Below are 23,529 nucleotides of genomic sequence, written 5' to 3' on the forward strand. Positions count from 1 at the left end.
GGTGAGTGTCTGCCTCTAGGCGCCCTTCTCTCCATTTCTCCTTTATTTATGGAGTTGGAGCCAAGGTCATGTGCATACCATGTACTCAGATACACAGGTGTGGGATGATCCATTTCTCCCAGGTCAGGCAGGCTCTGTGCAACCTGAGTGGCGCCCAGTGTGTACCTGTGTAGGTTACTGCCTACCTGGGAGCAGAGGCAGGTGGCACGGATAGTGTGGGGGAGGGCATCCCAGGGCCAAACCTGGCTGGGTGCTGGGTGTCCTGCATTCTGTTCTACTAATGCTGTCATTTTAGGGTCTAGTATCACCTTCAGAAATATGGGTGTGCTTCATCTCAAGGTGCTGGATGCCTCGCACCTTAGTGGGGAATCCATGAGAGACTCAAGGTAGCTGTGTGCTATTGGGCACTGGTGTGGCTGACCCTTGCTAACTCCAAGAACCTGCACTAAGTATGGGGCAGTGCAGGCTGAGCTGAGTACAGGAGGCAGAGTCCCAGGGGCACAGGACAGGAAACTAGGTGGACAGGTGGCACAGGTGGAGGGGAGCTCCCAGCGCAAAGCCTGGTGTGGCTCACTTACCAGGGCTTGCTGGCACCTTCAGATAAAGGGTATATTTCACTTCTGTGCCTTGCTGGAGGGTGGGGTGGGGCTTCCTGGAGAACACAAACAAGGATTCTGGGGCATACCCAGGCAGAAAGACAAAACCTTGGCAGAGTAGAGGCACAGAATGAGGGAGGGAGGAGGAGGAAAGTACTGGGTTTGGAGGTGAAGGCCAGTACGAAGTTATCAGAACAGCCACCATCCTAGGGATGTGTACTTTGGCAACCAGGAAAACATTATCTCTGCAACGGACACAAACCAAGTCTTAAGAGACTCTCTTTAAGGAGTGCAGCTGCCTTTTACACCTGGAGGACACCGCAGCTGGCCAGGCACAGCCAGAGTCTTCCTAGGCCAGCAGCCCCTCCAGTCCAGGAGCCCAAGTCCCCAGCTCAGATCACAGCTCCACGTGTGTGTGCCGGAGCACGGGAGAACCTACAGATCCACATGCACCACTGCGTTCATGTGCTGTGCCCAATCCAGTGTGCAGGTCTCCATGGTGCACAGTAGGTGCGCACATGTGAGAGGTGGGACAGCAGGAAGCTGGGACACAGAGGAGGTGGGGTAGCAGGAAACACGCATGTTGGGTATCATGTCAGCTACTGATTCTGAACACAGTGCTAAAGAAAGCGATTCTGTACTGGGAAGCATGGGTTGAGCAATGCACGGTAGCTTAGGAGGAAAGCAGCAGGAGGGGGAAGCGGAGGACAGGGGCCTCTCTCCAGCTTTTAGAATACTTTTCGGTGCACAGCAACACTGAGCAGAAAGGAGAGTCCTCATGTCCACTGCCCCAACACTGGAGTAGCCTACGTCTACGGTGACAGACCCACAAGGACACACCTCTGTCACACAGTCCAGTAGTGCTGGCTGCTGCTGACACTGGATGTACTTATTTGTGGCATGCAGAATTCTTTATAGGGAGATCCTAGGGCTACATTTGGATGCTCACAGTCTACAACCTCCCCAAAGGCAGGCCTGAAAGCATCAAGGTGAACTGAGAGAGAGGACCACACAGAACACTAACCCCACCGACACAGACACATCAGGATTTAGGCATGCCATTTTAAGAGCGTTGATTTATTTTGGGGTGTGTGTGTGTGATAAAATGTTTCCTAAGCAGCAAAGTCCTCCAACATTGGTGCCAGCCACATAAAGCAGAATTTCAACCACAACTCAGGCCAGGCCTGCTGCTGCCACTCCCCAGCTGTGTGGCCTGAGCCGCAGTTTCTCTCTGACAAGGAGTTCCTGGCATGCATGGCAAGCGCAGGGTCTGCGGTTCCCTTTCCTGGTTGCAGGTGCCTCAGGAGAGGTGCTTATACTTTGCTCTCAGGCAGGAGACATAAGCTTAAAGGATGCAGTGGGTCTTTTTTTTTTTTTTAAATATTTATTTATTTATTATGTATACAATATTCTGTCTGTGTGTATGTCTGCAGGCCAGAAGAAGACACCAGACCCCATTACAGATGGTTGTGAGCCACCATGTGGTTGCTGGGAATTGAACTCAGGACCTTTGGAAGAGCAGGCAATGCTCTTAACCTCTGAGCCATCTCTCCAGCCCGATGCAGTGGGTCTTAAAGGAGCCAGGGAGTGGCCTCACCTGGGAGAGTGCTGGTCCCTTCAGGCACTGGCCTGCAGAACTTACCCCAAGTACAAAGAGCAGAGAGGCTTAAATGACCCCAAGCAGCCTTCTGATTTTATCATGTTACATTGTCTAATTTATCAACTGTTAAATGTATGTACTTCAATGATTTGTTATTTTAAATTATGTGTATATGTCTGTATGGAGTATGTTCACGAGTGCAGGTGCCCCCAGAGGCCAAAGGGCTGCTGGAAAGAAATGGAAATTGTGTTAACTAAGGTGATCAATGTCACATATTAACAGGGAACACAGATATTTGGTCAAGGTAGGCACGGTGTACACATCTTCAATCCCAGCACGGAGGAGGTGGAGGCAGAAGGATCTCCATGAGTTCAATGTTAGTCTACACAATGAGTTCCAGGACAGCCAGGGCTACATAGACAGCGCCTGTCTCAAAACAAACAAACAAACAAACAAACAAACCCTAAAACACTTGGCCAAGCATTCTGATGTTTGAGGCTTTTGATGTTTGAAATGCTGTATAAATCAGTAGGCGTTGACATGACAGCTTAGCCTCTATGTGGGTGGGCTTCAAGCCTAGTCTACTGCAGGCCTGAGACTGCGGCGGTGGGGGGGAAGAATGGGACAGCCAGCATGCTGCCTTTGACTGCGGCCCTTTCACTGAATCTCCACCCTACACCATGCCCCAAGGCTATGGACCTGAACCACAACTGTAAGCCAGCTGTTTACAATAAATTCTAATGGTTCTGTGCCAAACAGCACTGTAGTTCTGTTAGAGACAAAGTGTGGTCTTTTCTCAACCACCCCCAGCAAAACACAAATAGAAAACAATACCGGGGTGTAATATGCACCCACACTCAGGAACTGTGAAGTCAGAGGACTGGGAATCAGCTGTATGAAACACGAGCACTTCCGAGGGCATTTTATATTTTCATACTGAAAACACTTTTATTTACATGGGAATTCAGGAGAAGAATCACCACCCTTTGCTAGGTGTGACTAGTGCTCAGAAGTCCTAGTTTGGCCAACCTAAGGCAACACTGCTATTGCCATGGGCTCTGTGTAGGTAAGGCCTTCAGAGGGCATGGGGTCCCTTACTCAGAACCTTCCTCAAATCTACAGTCAAGGTATTCCTGGGTAGATCGGACCAGAACCTAGATAGACCTCCCCAAAGACCAGGTTGGGCAGCAGCTCAAAAGTGGGAATGCTCCTGGCTGAGGTGTCCTGGCCGCTTCTGTGAGAGAAGTCCTGTGGGGCCAGGCAAGGCGGCCACTCTTTAGGGAAGAATTACTTCCTGCCTCTGGGCTGAGCTTTCTTTGAAGCAGCAGGGAGCAGGGTCATCAGAGGACAAGGGTCCAGCTGCTTCCCTGCAAGGCTGGGAAGTTCCCAGGGGTGTCTACTTGGGCCAAATGAAACAATGGCTCCTCAATCTTGTCAGGAGGGTAAGCTGGCTCAGGCATCTGGCTTTGGAATTGCTGTGACTTGACTGTGTGTGCCAGGCCACACGGGTCACGGGACAGAGGCTGCACAGACAAACAAGGCAATGGCCCATCTCTCACTCTGCACCCTTCAGGAAGTGGTGCTACTACCCAGGGGCTTGGGAGGCCATGCATGAGAGAACCTTCCAGGGAGGCCAGCTTGGCAGGGACATGACAGACTCTGGTTTCACAAAAGGAAGCTGTGAGACAAGAGGGTGTTTCCAGGGAACTGAAGAGCTGGTTCATTTGGCGAAGTCAGGCTGAGCCCAGTCTGAGGTTGCCCAGCGTCCTCATCTCACCACCCTGGATGGGGGCACAGGCCTGTCCCAATTGTCCCATCGTGGTTGGTACACCAGCATGTCCTGAATGAATGAAGGAACAAATGAGGTGCTAGAGAGCCCCAGGCAAGAGGAAACATTCCCAGCTCTAATCCCCCAAGTTGAGACACCCAGGCACCTAGGAAAATTCATTAACAGGACAATTATGGCTAGGCCTGTCTTTTACCAACACTACCCCAGGCAGATGCTATCTAAATCTAAACCAAGGGTAGTCTGGCTGCCTGTGATGGCAGACCAGGCTCCTCAGGTCATCTGTCATTATATTCACAAGACCTCTGCCAGGATGGGTGTTCCAAGCTTTACCACGTCCACTTCTAGCTTCTGCAGCTCTTGGCCTTGGGTTATCTACATGGCATTAGGGCTATCTTCAAACACCCAGGGCAGAAGGCAGTACTGAGCAGTGGGTTAGAATCAGAGTCAGGGTGTTTTCTTAAGACACCAGCTTTCTTCAGAGGTGCCTCTGGTGCCATCCTCACTACCATGACCTGGCTCTGGCTTCTTTGTGAGGATAGTTGCCAGTCTTACCTGATTGCCTGGGGCCAGCGCTGTCACACATAATCCAGAATCTCTGTCTCCATCTCATTTTCACTCCCATCCGAGGGCTTGAAATCTTCCTCTTCCTCCTCTTCCTCCTCCTCCTCACCCTCCTCGCCAGACTCGAACATCAGCTGCCCTTTCCCTTGATCAGCCTTACCTGTGTCGGAGAACAGAGCTGCGCAAGAAGGAAAGAAGGTGATGTCTCCCAGTGCAGGCTTCCTAGACGACCCGAGCTCATTTACTAGGACAGGTATTTGGGCTTGAAGAAGCTACTGTGGAAAGTATGAGGGCGGGACACAGGAAGGCAGAGCTTCACAAGGCATGTTTCAATCCGTTTTCTGTAGTCATGAGCAGCCTGGGACCCTATGCGTCTTAAGAAGGCACATACCAGTGTTCCCAGAAAAGGGTCACAGCCTTCCTTGACTGAACTCCCAGGAGGTTTAGCCCATGTCCCAAACACAGGCAGGAAGCCCTGCTCTACTCAGACGCCCACTCCAGCCTGGAAGGAAGTCTTCTGCAAGAGCTTTTCACTGCTCTGCAGGTCCCCTTGTAGACCGCTGCCCAGTGGCTAGCTCTGGCTTTGGTTTGAAAAAGGAGCTAGGGATTTACAGTAAAGGGCCATGGGCCACACAACCCCACAGGAGAAGATGGGCAGAGCTGCCATTCCTGTACAGGAAGCGTCATAGCTGAGTCCTAGCTCACAGGCCTCCCTCCACCAAGGGTGATGGACAATATGAGGGTCTCTAGAGCTTTTGTCAGAACAGGTAGCTCTGAGGCCTCCCAGCACATGTGGCTCTTACCAGGCCTCTCAGAGCGGATGGTCTGCAGAATCATGAGTGACATGGTGTCCCTCAGGTGGTCTGTGGTCTTGGGAAGGCACCATCCATCTCTCTCTGTGCACACACTCTCTGTCCCATCATTGCGGTGAACAATTTTCTGCAATCTGTGGGCAGAGTCCAGGGGCAGGGCTCTATGGTGGGGAACTCAGACAGAGCCCGAGCATGGCTCCTCCATATGTGCTGCCTCGTAGGACGGAGTTCCAGCACAGCTCTATGGGCAGGGGGTTTGTTGGACCAGGATGTCCATGGGGAGGTTCTTACATGGGGTCTGTGTGACAAACTGCTTCAGAGGGAAGTCTCAGAGGTGGTGTGTAATGAAGGTCTTGCAGGGATGGATGCTCCCAGCTGGGTTCCTTAACATTTGCAGTCTCTGGACAGAAACCCCTACCCCTACCCACCCCAGCAACAAAAGCAAAACCAAAAAAAACTAAAGAACTATGCAAAGCCGGGTGGGTATATACCCAGGCCCGGCTTTTTTTTTTCTGTCAACAGTCAGGCTCTCCCTAGATTCCACATGCTGCCTGGTTCCTTTCCACGCTGTGGCCCACTCTTGTGTTTTCTAAACTTGCTTGAGAACCAATGGGCAAGTGTCCAGGATCAGGAACCATGTCAATCAAGGAGACTCTCAGGAAAATACTTCAGCAAGAGTCATTGCTATTAGAAAGCAGGGCTGTTTTCTACAGGGCACAGTGCAGCCATGATTGCTGGTCCCTGCCTTATAGCCCACATATGGCAGGACCAAGAGCAGCACCCAACTCCCAGTGGCCAAGTTTCCCCTAACGCTCACTGCAGAGAACACTGGTCTTGTTCTAGTGAGTTCTAGCCCAGAGCTCCAGGGATCATCAATGGCACAGGACCCCTCATACATACTCTTCCACATTCAAATCACACAGCTGGTAGAACATCTGTCGATAGGGTGGCAGAGCCCCTTCCCGGAAGATGTATACCGAATCCTGTGGACAGGAGGGAAGAGAATGGTGTGGTTATGTAGCACTCCAGGGTCTGAAAGTGCTAAGGACACCCATGCTGTGGCTTCCATGGGAGTCTAAGGACTTGGCTTGTCCCCAGGCCCAGGGGGGCAGCAGATGTGGAGAAAGGAGGCTCTCACTCTCCAGGAGGTTTTGGAGGGTGGAGGCAGTCAGGCCCTCCTTGGACCCCTGGAAGTCTGCCACCAGCCTGTACTGGGCTCCGCCTTCTGTGCCTTCAAAGGATCGGATCTGTCCCTCACCAGCTGTCTCTAATCAGTCACTCTATATGCCGCTGCATGCTCCCTTGCCCACTTTTTCGGGAGGAGGGCAGCATTTAATGAGTATCATTTTCTCTTCTTTCCACTCGGAATGCAGCCCTGAAGTCAGGACAAGGCTCCAAGACTTTGGTGGCCAAGGCATGATGGCACTACAGGACAGCTGTCTCACTCGTGTCTCAGCCACTCAAGCAGGGAAGCCAGGGTAGAGAATACAATAGCTTGGCCTCTCGCAGGACTGCAGAGGGATCAGAAGTGTGGGAGTGCGCTAACCACCGTGGGGTGACACTGATGAAAACGTAAGCCCTGGAGGTCTGGGTCCATCCCACTGCACATGTCAACCCACAGCTGAGCCCCAGACGTTCTGGTCTGGCCTGTGCTCATGTCCATGCCCAAGTCCTGTCATCTCAGCAGTAGTTACAGGCCTCGGGGGAGCCAGGCTCCCCAGGGGCAGCCACACATCTGCTGGTGTCAAATTTCCCTCTCAGGACTTGTCACCACCTCTCTGCACAGATGGCCCTAGTTCCCCATGACTTTGGGTAGACGGCACTCCAAATTCTCATTTTGTTTCCAGAGGGGTCTGAGGAGGGAATAATGAGAAGGCACTCGGTAGGCAGAGTTCAGTCAGTCAGAGATCCTTCCCAGAATCACACACGCCCAGCCCTGCAAAGCCACTCTATCCCCACACTGGAGCCCGAGGACACTCACCTTGAGCTTGTACTTATTGTAGGTCAATTTGCGTGGGCCGTCTGTTCCTGATGGGCCCAAGCCCTGCTTTAGGTCACGCATGTTAACAAGCTGGTTGGCTACATGGGAACAAGGCAATACTTTGGAATAGAGGAAGTGGGAACCCGGTCTGACCCTTTGCACCTGTCTGTAAGGAATAGCCAGCAGACCTCCCATCTTGTTGCCCACCTCCCTTGGCTATGTCCTGATGCAGGCCATCCAGCCACTTACATGTCTTCTTGACAGTGATGGGGAGGCTATAGTTGTATGTGCTGCGCTTCGCTTTGACAGGCATGTCTCTGGAACCATAACCTACACACAAGGGCCATGCGTCAGAAAGGGAAGTAGGTGCCAAACCCATTTGGGCAACAGTCAGGGGTTCACCTCAAGGTTGTCAACTCCATCTGCCATCTACAGAAGGGATGAATGCCAGCACATCTAGCAGTTCTCACATGCTGATACCCTTACGTGGTTTCCTGGCATCCTGGGCTTAAAATTTTTAAGTAGGACCTGAGCCATAGGTCCTTGTTTATAAACTAGAAAGCCAGAGCATAGTCAGCAAAGAGCTGGCACTTCTATTTCCAAGATCTTTTATATTGTTCCATAGGGATGGGAGGGGCCTTGGGAGGTATAGAAATGTTTCTGGTCTCTCCATAGGAACAGACTTTTTTTTAAGATAGGCTCTCACTATACAGCTTTGACTCCTCTGGAATTCACTATATAGACTGTGATGGCCTTGAACTCACAGAGATCCACCTGTTTCTGCCTTGTGAATGTTAGGATTAAGGGTGTGTGCTACTATTTCTGCTGGGAATAGGCTTTTAAAGGTGTGTGTACTATTTTTAAATTATAATTTTATAAACATATACACACACCCACACATTTAACTTTAAAATTATGTGTGTGTGTGTGTGTCAGCATGTGTGTGTAAGTGCAGATGCCTATGGAGCCCAGACGTAGCGTACGGATTCTCTGGAACTGGAGATTCAGACAGTTGTGAGTTGTCTGACATGGTAATGGGAATTAAAGCAGGGCCCTCTACAAGCTTGCGTACTGTCACTGCTGAGCCATCCCCTATTCAGCCTCAGAATAGAGGCGAGTGCTAGAAACAGTGCTGGGGAGGTGGCTGTGCAAAGCCCTGCACGCATCCTATCTACCCAAGCTCTGGGTACGCTAGTGTGGGTTTGTGACAGAGACAGGACTGCTCAGGCTTGCTGGCTTCCAGTCAGCTCAGAAAACCTGAATCCCAGGTTCATGAAGAGATTCTGCCTCAAAGAACCAGGTGGAAAGTGACACAGGTCACCTGATCTCTTTTCTGTCCTCCACGTGTGTACACAGGAGTGCTCACCTGCATATACATGTGCTTGTACTCACACACACAGATACGTACACATACATCTTTTTTTTAAGGAGTCTGCTTGAAATGGAGGACACAAAGAGACAAAGACAGAAAATAAACTTATTTTTTACCGTATTTCATTCCACAGCGGATTCGAAAGTCAAGCACTTGATAAATTTTGGCACCTGGGTGTTTTCGAGGGTCATAGCCAAAACGAATCCACAAGCTTCTCCATGGACCTGTTATCTAAAGACCAAAAAGTACTGCATGTGAGGAAGGGCCAAGAGTCCTTAGTGCCTGGTGGCGACCAAGCCCTGCAGTGAGGCAGCAGGGGCCCCAGCCCTGAGAGCATGGCTTTAGACCCTACCCTCCGACAAGGCTCTATGAGGATAAAGTGAGATCAGGAGTTTCTACCACTGCTGGTACCCACAATGTCCTAGTGCACGGATTCCTGACCGTGAACGGCACTGCAGCTAGAAGTCATGTTCAGGGAGAGAGGAGCTCTCCAGGCTGGAGTCCACAGTGCCCCTGCCCATCGTCAATCTCTGAGGTCGTGTTTTTATGCTGGCTCCCCTTGGCAGGTAAGCAGGACCCCTTTTCTTTCGAATGTTTAGGAATCTTTGTACCACCATGCCTATCTCCATCCTCAAGAGTAGACTTCTTCCACTAAGCCCTGCTCAGTATGGGCAGCTGAGTTGAGAGATATTGTCACTCAGGGGCCTGGACTCTGGGCAGCAGAACCAAAACAAGGCAGTCAATTCTTGGAGCCCTGCTTTTCCTCAGAGATAAAAAGGGACTCTTACTGTCACCTCCAGAAAGAACAGACAGTGATATGTAGGCTGACCCAGTGCTAGGCACTTAGACATTTCTCACTACAAGGTCACTATGCACAGGATGCTTACCTATGACTTAGGAAATGCTCCTTCATCCAAAGTCATGCATACACAGGCAGAAACACACCCGAGGGTGTCGCTGGTTGTCCTTATCACTCTTCTCCTTACTTTCTAAGACACACTTCCCCAGGGTCTGCCCAGCTACACCTGCTCAGCGCTGGAGTTACAGGCACATGCCACCACGCCCAGCTTTCATGGGGGTGCTGGGGATCCTCCAGCTTGTACAGCAAGCACTTTACCTACTGAGCCATCTCCACAGCTCTCTATCTAGTTTAAACAAGTTGTCTCAGGGTGCCAGGTGGCAGAGATGCTAGGAGGTATGTCTACCTTCTGTTGCCATGGCTCTAATATGTCACATGAGGGATCAAGAACCACTCTGGTGGGAACCAAGGTGAGTTTGACACTAGTTGCCACTTACCATGTAATAAGCCATGTAGGGAAGTAAGATCTTGAGCTTGTCAGGGTGGACACTGACGTTAGACTTGACAGCATTTCGTGACCAGATTGGACGAATGTCAAAGAGCTAGGGAAAGTCACAGACAGAGTCTGAGATGAACACCAACAGCTATTGGCCTTCTCACATCCTGTCCTGTGTGTGTCTGGGCCCCAGTGGTAGAAGGCAGGGACTCAACAAGCCTCTGAAACCCGCCACACCTACCTCATAAACCCCTTCCTACTCTTAATTCCTTAAAGGCCTAGATTATACATCCTGCACATAAAAGTGGGGTCCTGAAGTGACCACACAGTTCCTGTCCTTGCATGGTTCACAGTGCACTGAAGCAACAAGACTGAGCAAGCTCATGCTAAAACCCCAGAGCCCTGATCTCTGCTAACCTGGAACACAAGTGCTGAAGATGGGACTTCAAGGTGAAGGGGATGGCCTGGTCCTGAGGAGGGCTGTGCAAGGCCACTGTGACCAGAGAATGGAGGGCCAGGGCAGAGACGAGCCACAGAAAAAGCCTCAAGTCACTACTGAGATTCAGTTAAGAGTTGTGCTTCTCAGGGACCCTGTCCTTGAACAGGGTCTGACTTCAGCTTCGACAAGGAAAGCCTCACTGAGACCCTGCTGTTTGGGCCTATGGACCCAGCAGAAACCCAGTCATATAGCCCAAAGGGACTACAGTGCCCTGTGACGTGTCTCCAGCTCAATCCAGGATGAAGGTGCTACAGTCTGGTACATGACCATACGCCATAGGCTTGTTACAAGCAATAGTTCTGCACAGGCTGCTAGACCCCAGCTCCACAGTAAGGTCACACCCAGTAATTACCCGTCTCTGGCACCCCAACCGGGCTTTGACCCAGCAGTGTCTCCCAGCCCTCTTTCTACTTTCTGAGATAATCTAGTTTGCCAAGGCTAGCCCTGAACTCACTTTGCTAGCCAGCTGGCCTGGTCCTTGCACTACTTCCGCTCCGGGGGTTATAGGCCTGTTCCACCAGGCCTAGCTTCTGACAGCTTTTAGATGTAACAGCTGGAGGTAAAAATGCCCCTGTGTTACCAGTCAGTGCTAGAGAAAGCCTCGCCACCCTGAGCGGTGGAGTAGGAGTGGCCCAGCAGGCTGGGTAGGGCTGAGACTCACCTTTCTCAGCTCCTCCTCCACTTTCTGATCTATGGGGTTGGTGCAGGCCTTCTTCCACGTCTGTACTGCAGCCTCCAAGGGCTGTAGAGGTACCTCAGGGTCCTCAAAGTTGACAAAGATGGCATTATGGGGGCGCCGGGCTCTACTCAATCCAATCAGATTCTCGCCCGAGATAGAGGGATTGTGGTAGCCTTCCCTGTGGAAAGAGAGAGAGAAGCTTGGATTACCATCCCAGCCACAGACCCGGCCAGGCAGGCAGGGAATCCAGCAGGCACACCTCACTATAGACCACACCTGTGTGCCTTTTTCTGGATTTAGTGGAGAGAGGACCCCAGCACTGCCTGCTGGAGAAGCATATGCCGGCAGGCTGCCATCAAGGGAGAGAAGGAGCTGTAACTGTCTGCCGTGGCTCAGGGAAACTCCAGGGCCAATGGCCTTGAAGGAGGGCAAGGCCCCAAAGTCCCAGAGACTGGGGTACGGGAAAGGGCACCATGGCAAGGCTGGTGGCCTTTCACCTGCAACTGCATCGAGCCACACATAGCAAAATCCAGCCAGTGCAAAGCTGGGCACAATTCAGATGCCCATCAGCCATAAAATATGTGGACAGTGACGTGAACTTTGCCTGTTTACATGACTCACTCAACTCTCAAAATGATTCTTCAAGGAAGGCGTTTCTGAGGAAGTAACTGAGGCCACCAAGATTAGAAAATGTGCCCAAACGGCATCTGCTACAGGAGCTGGGCCTCAGCCCCAAGAGGCCTGGCTACAGCCATCTCTTAGTCAACTGTCCTTCTACCTAGCAGAGCATGACTTAGTTCAGAAGCATCTGGACAACACAGGTGAATGACAAGGATGCAGCCAAAGGTTAAGCCAGGGTTCTACCTGACCACATCCATACTGTCTAAGAACAGGAGGGACCCATGTGAACTGTACCCTGTGGAGTGGTGTGTCCTGCCCTCTCTGCCCGGGAACACACAGACCACTTTGTGTATGTGCACAGGAGGGGCGAGAAGTGTGTGAGATGTGCTTCTCATACACAAGAGTACCTCAATCTCCATACCTTCCTCAGTGTGCTATGAACCTTTAAAACATACGCACAAACTCTGTACATGTATCAGCACAGAGCATGCCTGGCTCCTGAAGCACTCGCAGCGATGCCCTAGCCCTTTGAGGTAGACAACACAAACAGCAGACACAGAGACATCAGCATCAGGAACCCTCATGGATGCATCCTCAGCTTCAACAGTTACTACCACACATCGGCCTCTGCTTCCCCACACTAACCCCAGCCCCACAGCACTTCGAAGTGCATTTTGCTGGATCTCACAAGCCCATGTGCACTCATCACCTTTTCAAATATATTGATTTTATTAACCGTATGTGTCTGTATGTTTATGCAATATGTGTGAGGGCCAGAAGTTGTGAGCCACTTGATGTGGGTGCTGGGAACCAAACTCTGGTTCTCTGGAAGAGCAACACGTGCTCCTAACCACTGAGTTCCCTCTGCTACCCCTTTACCTTTAAAAAAAAAAAATCTTTGGCTATGTAACCCAGGCTGGTCTAGAATTCCTAGGTTCAAGCAATCCTCCTCAACCTCATCCATTTTGCACTTTACCCTACTTTTCTATATGAGTACATACCACCTACAAACTTAAAACAAACAGTTTTCACATTAACAAACAAAATATGAAACATGGGGTCAAGTCTGTGTGTGTGTGTGTGTGTGTGTGTGTGTGTTTCCAAACATACCTGTCAGGAACCATCCCAGGTAAGTACAACACTATCCTGCTTTAAAGCCCTTCTCCCTGAGGCCCCAGCACCCTCAAGAAGGAAAGTAGTGGCTGGCCTTCACTTCAGAGGAGCATGGAGGGGAGGCATGGCTGCCTCTGCTGCCCATCCACTGCCTCCCGCTAGCTCTATTGACCACTGATTCTAAGTCTGTGGAGAACTGCTGGGAGGAGCAGAAGGGGCTCAACACCTGCCAGCCTCCCTTCTGCAATCCCAGGCTGTAGGACACTCAACCCCCTGAGGTGGACAGCCAGGCCCTCCTTCCCCAAGAAGGCCAGCCATACACAAAAATCAACAGTGCCTGGGAAGAAAGGCAGGTTCTTTCCACATGCAGGGAACCTGCTTGATCACATGAGGAAGAAAAAGGGTCATGCCTAAAGGCCCCAAGTCTGCTGGCCCTCACTCATGACTACTCCAGAGGCTTGGACCAGTTGCTGCCAGACTGTGTGTGCAGAGTGTACACAGGTGTCCCACTGCTGTGGCGCGCTCTTCCTGCTACAGGTGTAAATTGCTGTGTGAGGAGACGAAAACACTCGGCAATATGCAACTTTGAAAAAGCAACGAGGCAGCCACCCATAATGGCACACACCATTAAGCCCAGAACTGGGGAGGCAGAGGCAGGTGGATTTCTGAATTTGAGGCCAGCCTGGTCTACAGAGTAAGTTTCAGGAGAGCCAAGGTTACACAGAGAAACCCAATCTTGAAAAAGCATGTGTCTCCCCCCACCCCCCGCAAAAAAAAAAAGAAAAAACAAAGCAAGGTAGCTCAGTGGATAAAGGCATTTGCTGTCAAGCCTGATGACCTGAGTTCAAACCCCAGGACACACATAGTGGAAAGACAGAACTGACTCCTACAAGTTGTCCTCTGACTTAACACTGTGGCACAGGCATGCCCACAAGCATTCGAACACACTCTTGAGTACATACACATATACCCCCACTCTCCCCACACCCTATACTCAACTAAATAAATAGATAAATGTACTGGAAACAACAAGAAAACAGCAGTCATACCCAAGATAGGTCTAATACCTCGTGCCAGGCACACTGTACACACAGTATACTGTCCGTCCACCTACAAGGGGTTTTAGCAGGGAAGCAAAGGCACTTATTCTTTTTGGCTGTATCTTTTCATAATGCTTGTTTCTTCTTAACAAGCACAACTTACTCTCATAATCAGAAAAACAGTAGAGGAGGTGACAGGAAAGTGACGGACTGAACAACTCTGGAAGCACACAGCCTCTTACTCTTTTTTTTAAAATTTATTCTTACTTTATGTGCACTGGTGTTTTGTCTGCATATATGTCTGTGTGAAGGTGTCAGACCCCCTGGAACTGGAGTTACAGACTGTTGTGAGCTGCCTTAGGTTCTGGGAATTGAACTCAGGACCTCAGGAAGAGCAGCCAGTGCTCTTTACTGCTGAGCTATCTTGCCAGCCCCCATATTGGGGGATTTTCAAGACAGGGTTTCTCTATGTACTTCTGGGTATCCTGGAACTGACTGTTGTTGTAAGAGGCTGCTAGTTAGTTCCTGGCTGCTCAGCCCCAAAATAATCACACAGAAACCATTATTATTTGCAATACTGTTTGGCCAATAGCTTAAGCATATTTCTGGCTAACTCATATTCTAAACTAGTCCATTTCCATTAATCTGTGTATTGCCATGTAGCTGTGGCTTACCGGGTAAAGTTCCATCCCAAGCATCTGTCTCTGGTAGGGCTACATGGCTTCTCTCTCTGACTCCACCTTCTTTCTCCCAGCATTCGGTTTAGTTTTCCCCACCTACCTCTGATCTGCCCTGCTATAGATTCAAGCCAGCTTTCTTTATTAACCAATTGTATTCACAGCATACACAGGGGAACCCCACATCAACTCTGTAGACCAGGCTAGCCTTGAACTCAAGAGATTCTCCTGGCTCTGCCTCCTGAATGCTGGGATAAAAGGCACATGCCACCACCACCATCTGGTTCTTTTTCAATTTTTACATCAGCTCCAGGTGGCCTTAAACTTGTGACTCTCAACTTTGTGAGTGCTGGGATCACCAGTGTATGAACCTATAATCCCAGCAGCTCTATTTGTTTGTTTATTCATTCATTTTTATTTACTCATGTTTAGTCATTTATTTATTCATTTGAAACAAACTCTTTGTCCAAGTTGGCCCCAGGCTTTTGGGCTTACATGAGTGTCCTGCTGTAGCTTCCTGGGTAACTGGAGTATGGGTATACACTATTCCACCTCAATTCACAGAAGTTTGTTTTTTTGTTTGTTTTTTTTTTGTTTTTTTGTTTTTTCGAGACAGGGTTTCCCTGTAGTTTCTAGAGCCTGTCCTGGAGCTAGCTCTTGTAGACCAGGCTGGCCTCGAACTCAGAGATCCGCCTGCCTCTGCCTCGAGTGCTGGGATTAAAGGCGTGCGCCACCACCGCCCGGCCAGAAGTTTGTTTTTTATCTGAAAAGATTTCTCTGTGGAACGGCCCTGGCCGTCCTGGAACTCACTCTGTAGACTAGGCTGGCCTTGAACTCACAGAGATCTACCTGCCTCTATCTCCTGAGTTCTGCTACCACCACCACCCAGCTACAGTAGTTTTTTAAAGCAAAGAACAATACTCTTTTTGTGATGAGACCTAAACCTGCTGCCACAGCAAAGAGATCTTAACTCTAATCCCTGGCTTTAGACGCTGCTTCTGCATGGGCCTGAGCTTTGGTCTAGAATGTTGTCTCTGAACCCTTTCTTGCGCTTCTGTGCTATCACTCATTTCTGCTGCCAGCTCCTCAATGGCTTCTCGAGCCCCTCAGTCCACCCACACAATGCCTTTAATGCACCCCTCCATTTGATCACACTCTGTCCTGCTTCACAGCCTCCAGCCCCGAGCAGAGCCTCTCTGCCACGTGGTCTGCTGATACCAAGCTCCAAGCTCGGGTCACTGCAGGACTCCATCAGGACTTGGCAAGTATTTCTGTCCTACCCTGTTCCAAAATGGCCATCCTGGGTACACCTTCTGGAAGGTCCCAGGCTCCTGCTCTCCCTCACACTACCATTTGTTTTGTGCTACAGTATCTGTTCCAGCACCTGCACTTTTCACAGGGCACAGAGCCCACCATGTGCCACGTCAACATTCAGAGCTCAGTTTTCTGAAGGCTGCACATAGCCAGCCAGCGTCTCCTTCAGGAACACCAGAGACCAACCACAGGCCGGCTTTCACACTGTTTTCATCCTCTGGCTTGTCTGGCATATTGGCCTTGCTTCCCAAGGCTTCTCTCACTGGGTCCCAGCTATTGGCAGCTCTTTGCTCAGGCCAGGTCCAAAGTTATAGAAGAGAACAAAGGCAGCCAAGCCACTGCTTCTGGGAAGCATACAACAAAATGAGAAATGCTGTCTTTGTGTGTGTATAATTTTAAAAAGGTACTAGGCATGGTTACTCAAATCTATGATACCAGCACTTGGTAGGCTAAGGCCAGAGATGTTGCCAGCCTGGATGATGCAATAAGCTCTGGACCAGCCTGGGTTACAGAGACAGACCTCGTCTCTAGAGATCACAAGAGTAAAAGTAAGAACAGTGTGGGATTAAGGACCAAGCAAGGCCCAGCGATTGGACAAGGCCAGGCTCAGAGCCTCCCATGTGGCCTGGGGCCCTAAGTCTCATCTACCTCCTTTGTAAAATCAAGACGACAGGGAACTGGCAAATTGCCAGGAGGCTGAGCCCAAATGCAGGCTCAGCATTTCCCCACAGCTGGTAACTGTTAATAATCTCAGACTGAGCATGTTCAAATTAATTTCTTCCATATTAGTCAGTCCTGGCTCTTATACAAAGGGACTCTTCCTTGTGTCAATGTGCAGCTGCCTCCAGAGAAAACCAACATTTCACAATGCCTAGGACCTGCCTCTCCAACAGCCGCTGGGTCCCCATTCTGTCCAGATTGTGGTAAATTAAAGGACGCACCCCACTTGAGTTGCATGTGGTCTTATTTGGGATTTTCACAACCTTGGCACAAGAGATGCCCGCCACTGATTCTCAGACTCACAGCACCCACCCTCACAACACAGCCTCACACTCAGTAAGCGAAATTCAGGGAGGGTCACAGCTTGAAGGGAGGCACCATCAAACAGGTAAGGGCTGGACAGTCTTGGCAGCAACCTCCAGTCAAGAGGGCAGACAGGGAGGTGGAAGTGGGGCAAAAGGGCTGAGGTTCTGCAGGGAGATGGCAGAAGGCTGAGTAACAGAGCTAGTTATGAACTCCTTTTTTTTTTTTTTTTTTTTTTTGGTTTTTCGAGACAAGGTTTCTCTGTGGCTTTGGAGCCTGTTCTGGAACTAGCTCTTGTAGACCAGGCTGGTCTCGAATTCACAGAGATCCGCCTGCCTCTGCCTCCCGAGTGCTGGGATTAAAGGCGTGCGCCACCACCGCCCGGCTTATGAACTCTTCTGACAGGAACCAGGAGGCCATGAGGTGTACAGAGGAGACAGAAAAGGGTTGGGTCAGAGTGGGATGTTCACACAAGGCATTTCACAGAATGTCATTATTGATGACTGCAAGGTCCAAAGAGACCATTTGTTATCAGGAGCTCTCAAGTCCTATAGTTCACTGTCTGTTGGGAACAATGCCAGCCTGCGACCACCAGACCACTGCTTAGGACACTTGCCTTCTGAATTTAATCCTGCTGCCTCGGCCCCAGGCCCTCTGCTGCACTGGAGCAGGGTGAGGGGTGGGGGCTGCCTACCGGTGCTGTGTCTCAGGGCGATAGAAGTAGTCCACTGGGGTGTCGAGCCGGGAGAAGATGGGTGGGGGGATGTAAAGTGGCAGCTCCTGGTGGAAGAACTCCTCCTTCTCAGGTTTGCGCATGAGCACTCTGTCATACATGGACACATGCTTGCCACCCGCTTCCGTGTGCACTGCCAAGTACTGAAAGTCAGACATTCCTGGAAAGACAGAAGAGCAGATGGCAGACTCACTCCGGCTCTGGCACTGCTGTGCAGACACTCAAATCCTTTCAGGAAGGGGCACAAATTAGTACAGTAAGAATGGCTTAAGGGGAGAACGGCAGGTAAAGCCCAGGGAACTAATTCATAAAACAGTGTGCCCCTGCTTACAAGACAGTATTCCCACCAAGCTCCAGGAGCTGCTGATCCAGGGCTCCACAGAGCAACAGTGTGCTGGCTCAGTTAGAGAGAAATACACCTGTGACCCATCAGGAGTCACCTTCCTCCTGGAAGGACAATCCTCACGGTGAACAAGCACTACCAGGAGCCTGCACCCATGCCCAGCCCCAGGGACTCGAGGTCTAGGGCCTACTCTTCTTTCCTTGCTTTATGTTTGAGACACAATCTTACTGGAATCCAGGCTGGCCTCAAACTCCTCCCCCCTCCTTTTTTCTCTTTGGATTTCCCTTTTCTCTTCTTAACCATTTAGTCTCTTCAGATTCTTCCTTAGGGCAGCAGCTGCAAACAGCTGTGTCTAAAGTGTGCTGATCGTGCGTCAAGCACCTCCCACATGACTCTTTAACAGACACATCGCTGGCAATCTTGTCCAGGGCCCAGAGCACTGACAAGAGGCTGAGGCAAGGGGAAGCTAAGGCACCTGCCTAAAGAAACTGGTGAGTGGGGGAAATAGAATGCAGGTGATGAATAGGAACAAATATAATGATACACGTGTAGGAATATGTCACAGCAAAACCCACTACTTTATATGCTAACTTAAAAACTGGACAACAAACTGTTAGGGCTCATCAGGCATAATTCCAAAGTGAATGTTCTTTGGCTCTGTCTTTCCTGCCTTCCTGCTTCCTCCTTACAGTTCCCTGGAAGGAGCAATTCTGAATGAGGATCCTACACTAGGCTTCCAGTTCAAAGAAGCATGAGGTACCAAGGGACCCATATCAGCCAGGGAAGTTTCAGAGAATAAAACTAGCAGCAGTCAAAACTTAACAGGGAGCCAGGCAGGATCACAGTCCTATAATCTGGGGGCTAGCACAGAGTTTCAGTGGGCTTAGCTTGGGAGAAGGTTCCAAAACATTGGTGTCTCAGACTGAAGATCTGATCACTAGTCTAATCTGGCCCCACACAATGGTTTATCTTAAAAATGGAAAGATTTGGGGGCTGGAGAGAAGGCTCAGAGGTTAAGAGCACTGCCTGCTCTTCCAAAGGTCCTGAGTTCAATTCCCAGCAACCACATGGTGGCTCACAACCATCTGTAATGAGGTCTGGTGCCCTCTTCTGGCCTGCAGGCATACACACAGAATATTGTACACATAATAAATAAATAAATAAAACATTTTTTAAAAAAAGGAAAGATTCTCACAAAACTCAATAGATTCCTACCTTCTCTTAAGGGTATAAAAGGTTGAAGAGATGGTTCAGGGGTTAAGAGCACTTCCTAGTTTCCCAAGGAACCAAATCTAGTTCCCACATCAATGACTCACAACTGCCTGTAATTCCAGCTCCAGGGTTTGGACACTGTCTTTAGACAGCTTCAGGCACTTATACACATGTGCCATATATACACATAAAAAATAGAAAATAAACACTTAAAAAAGAGCCAAAAAGCCAGGGGTGGTGGCACATGCCTTTAATCCCAGCACTCAGGAGGTAGAGGCAGGCAGATGTTTGTGAGTCCCAGGCCAGCTTGGCCTACACAGAGAGCTCCAGGACACCCAGGTCTATGCAGAGAGACCCTGTGTGCCGGTTAGTTTCATGTCAACTTAATACAAGTTACAGTCATCTGAGAGGAGGGAGCCTCAATTGAGAAAATGCCTCCATAAGATCAGGCTATAAGCAGATAAGCCCACGTGGCATTTTCTTAGTGACTGATGCAGGAGGGCCCAGCCCATTGTGGGCTGGTGGTCCTGGATTCTATAAGAAAGCAGGCTGAGCAAAGCCATGAGGAGCAAGCCAATAAGCAGCATTACTCCCTGGCCTCTGTATCAGATCCTGTCTCCAGGTTCCTGCCCTGCTTAATTTCCTTGCCTCACTGCTTTGGATGGAACTGTGAGTGAAATAAACCCTTTGCTCTCCAAGTTGCTTTTAGTGATAGTGTTTCATCATAGCAATAGTAACCCTAACTAGGACACTCTGTTTGGGGGGGGAGGAGAATAAAAGGTTGGAAGGAAGTATACCCACAATCCGTAAGGGGCTGTTTACTGGAAAAGGGAAAGGCTGTCTCCACAATGGGCAATGGCTCTCCCTCAGGCATGGGCATACCCTACCCCACTTTCCATGTGGCTCCATATCAGGCCCTGAAATCACCCACTAGCAGTACAGATGTCACAGTTACCCTGAAATTTATAAATTGTGGAGATGATGCCAAGGATTTCCAAGTCGAATGTGACCTGGGGTTGGGTCTCGGCCCCCGGGGCAGCTCTCCGCCGTCTGGTCCTTTTCCTGATCCGGAGCAGCATGCTGCTGGTACTGAAACGGTTAGCGCACACAGGGTGGCAGTATGGGTCCTTGGGCCGGAAGTAGAGCTCAAGCCTCTTGGAAGGGTCAGTGTAGATCTGCAGTAATACCAAGGGAAACACGGGGAGCGGTAAGCAGCTTAGCAACCAGCAGAGCACTACGCCTCTTCCCACAAAGCCCAGGAAGGCCAGGTGGCCCTTTACTTCTAGCTCTTCCTTCCATAGACTCATTTTTTTTTTAGGGGTGCAATGAACTTTATTGATGGTATTCAAGAGAGTAGGGCTCCCTAAGCCCCTCCTGCTATTCTGGGTTTTTTTTTTTTTCCATAGACTCATTTTTAAACCCATGTTTCTCAGTGTTTAGATAGTAAAGAAAAGGAAGTCAAACAGCCTCCTTCCAATAGGTTATAAAGTGAGATAATTAAGGTATCATCTATCAAGTGCAAGGCACAAAAGGACTCTCATAGCTCATCACCATCATGTTTACTTCTGAGTTGACAGAAGCTTTCATAACTGACTAGGGAGGGCTACCCATGCCAAAAACTACTAGCCTGCTCCAGGATTCAATCAGCAGCCAGTCTCACAAGCAGGTGCTTCTAGACCCACAGGGGGCTACAACAGGGTAATGATCATTCTGACAGTCACTGCACATTACTTATAGTCCTCAAGGCCCCAGTTCTGTCTTCTTATAAAAACAAAACAAGCAAGCAAAATACAACAACAAAAAAATCCTAAGAATAGTGTCCACTTCATGACACTGTTACATGGATTAAATTGAAATACGGAGCCTAAACCATGGTAAGCACTCAGCCCCTGCCACCTACATGTGAACAAATGCTTGCCCCACATGTGGCAAGAGGCACACAACGAATGTCAGCTCTGCGTGTTTGCACCAAGAATGTGCAATGGCTTGAGGTCACCCACATCTCTTAACTCCCAATACTCAGGACAGGGCGCCTTCAGGAAGTGCCCAGGAGCAACCTAGGGAAAAGATGGAAGTTAAAAGCCTGGGTGCTGGAGGGATGACTTAGAGGCTAAGAGCATCTGTTGCTGTTCCAGAGGACTGGAGTTTGGTTCCCAGCACCCAGTGCGCAGTGCACAACCACCTGAAATCAAAGTTCTAAGGGACTCAACACACTCTTCTGGCTTTCAGAGTCACCTGCAAACACAACTTAAAATAAGGTTTAACTCGGGGCTGGAGAGATGGCTCAGAGGTTAAGAGCACTGGCTGCTCTTCCAAAGGTCCTGAGTTCAATTCCCAGCAACCACATGGTGGCTCACAACCATCTATAATGGGGTCTGGTGCCCTCTTCTGGCCTGCAGGCATACACACAGACAGAATGTTGTATACATAATAAATAAATAAATATTAAAAAAAGAACCCTGTGTCTTTTAAAAAAAATAAGGTTTAACTCTTTTTTAAAAAAATACTCATTTATTTATTTATTTATTATGTATACAATATTCTGTCTGTGTGTTTGTCTGCAGGCCAGAAGAGGGCACCAGACTTCATTACAGATGGTTGTGAGCCACCATGTGGTTGCCGGGAATTGAACTCAGGACCTTTGGAAGAGCAGGCCACTGAGCCATCTCTCCAGCCCCAAGGTTTAACTCTTAAAAAAGAAAAGCAGCCTCATTCCTCAGGCATCCCTCCCACACACACACAGCACTGACCTAACAGAGTAGGGATGACCCTACCATGGCCTAGCATATCGGAGTACTCCAGAAACCCAAGCAGAAGGTATGAACAATAGAGGATGATCCCTTGCAGCTATCCCTGGGGTAAGGGAGAATAAGGATTCTGTCAAGGTCATAATGTGAATAATGGAAACTCTACTAACACAACCAGCTCTTTCCAGCTCTAGTTGGGCATGAATTCAAGTCCCTGTTGTAACTGTAGCGACTGTCTGGCCTAACCTTTACCGGTCCCTTTATCTGGAAAATGGAAATAAAAAACAGCAGTATCTAGTTCACTAGGTTGTTGTTAGGATTCAATCACATTTTTTAAAAAATTTTTCTAAAATTGGGAATTATACAGATATTAGTACACAGGTGAACAAGAGAAGTTCCCTGACCTGCATTTACAGTCTCGGGACCACGTGATAAATAAACAGGTAATAAATGTATCAAAATGTAACAATGGAAGGGGCCAGATATCAACTGACTGTCTAAGGAGTTCAGGGAGAACATTTCTAAAGAAATATCCCAAGATCTGGCACACACACAGCATTACTCTAGTCCCCAACTTGCTGTGTGGCCTTAAACAAACTGTCTGTTCACTTGTAAAGTGCAGGTGTTGTCAATTCCTATTCTAGGGGTTCCAAGGACTGCGGCATGTAAATAATGCTAGTTCAAAGGCCCTAACGCCTGCCTACAGTCTCTGTTGCCAAGGAAACCGCTCTCCCGTCGGGTAGTCCCGCCCATTCGGTATACTTGGTTCTTTTCCCGCGGTCCCGCAGTTTCCCAGCTCCTTACTCGAGAGACGCCTTCCTCGCCGCCCAGAGTTTGTAGCATCTTGGCCTCGTTACGCACCACGCCTGGGTACTCCACGCACACCAGTCGCCGTTCCCGCCGTAGGTCCACGGGGATGGCGGCCTTTGATTCCGCGTCCGGCTCCACCGCCGCCATACCTGCCAGTCCGATCCCGGGCCGCCGTGGTCCACTTCTCAAATGCTTCCCCGAGGCCTCACCTCAATGGTTCCGCGAAGGAATGGTTCCGGTTTTCCTTTTCGTTCAGGTCTCCCTAAATCACTGAAGATCGAAGGCCTTCCGGAACCAGCGCACCACAGCGTCTGTTTATTTTGCGGTACTACAGCGGGCCGGAAGTTTTTTGTTTAAAAAGAAAAGGGGAGGACTGAGGAGCGAGACGAGGGCGTATCCCACCAGCTAGCCCAACCAGCCGAAGCCTGGACTTGTCCGGTCCTTCCGGATATCTCGTCCAGTGAGAACTTGAAGGCGTGCTTAAGGCGTCTTCTGGCCTGCCTCCCATCAGTGAGCCCCTTTTCGGCTGTCAAACAATAAACAGTTCACTGAGTCCTTTTAGCCTTGCTCCTGTGTAGATGAGTTTAGGGCTGATCACTTGAGATTGGATATTATGGGGTCATTCTCAGTAGCCACTGATTGCCTGTAGCTCTTCATCTAGGGATGGGGTTTTGTGAGATTTTCCCCTTCACGTTGATACCAACAACATGGT

At 49.7% G+C, this 23,529-nt stretch overlaps 1 protein-coding gene across 1 annotated transcript; it reads right to left on the reverse strand.

Annotated features, from left to right (window-relative positions):
* Nucleotides 1–3,117: 3,117 nt before the first annotated feature.
* Gtf3c5 (general transcription factor IIIC subunit 5) lies at nucleotides 3,118–23,224 on the reverse strand. Its single transcript, XM_038337999.1, has 12 exons — nucleotides 22,812–23,224; nucleotides 20,216–20,435; nucleotides 17,667–17,865; nucleotides 11,167–11,362; nucleotides 10,008–10,112; nucleotides 8,828–8,942; nucleotides 7,589–7,669; nucleotides 7,340–7,437; nucleotides 6,259–6,341; nucleotides 5,350–5,492; nucleotides 4,538–4,724; nucleotides 3,118–4,036 (listed from the first exon to the last, which is right to left on the reverse strand). Exons 1-11 carry the CDS (start codon nucleotides 22,962–22,964, stop codon nucleotides 4,561–4,563), a joined length of 1,557 nt encoding a protein of 518 aa, XP_038193927.1. The 5' UTR covers nucleotides 22,965–23,224; the 3' UTR covers nucleotides 3,118–4,036; nucleotides 4,538–4,560.
* Nucleotides 23,225–23,529: the final 305 nt, after the last annotated feature.

The sequence above is a fragment of the Arvicola amphibius genome, chromosome 7, assembly GCF_903992535.2.
Source record: "Arvicola amphibius chromosome 7, mArvAmp1.2, whole genome shotgun sequence".
Classification (NCBI taxonomy): Eukaryota; Metazoa; Chordata; class Mammalia; order Rodentia; family Cricetidae; genus Arvicola; species Arvicola amphibius.

Bases quoted from the DNA above. Each gene is read 5' to 3' on its own strand.
- Gtf3c5 (XM_038337999.1), bottom strand. From the start codon at position 22,964: ATGGCGGCGGTGGAGCCGGACGCGGAATCAAAGGCCGCCATCCCCGTG. The intron at 10,113-11,166 runs GTGAGTCTCAGC...GACTTTCCCTAG, and splicing joins TGGAGGAGGAGCTGAGAAAG to CTCTTTGACATTCGTCCAAT. The intron at 8,943-10,007 runs GTAAGTGGCAAC...TTTGGTCTTTAG, and splicing joins CCTACATGGCTTATTACATG to ATAACAGGTCCATGGAGAAG.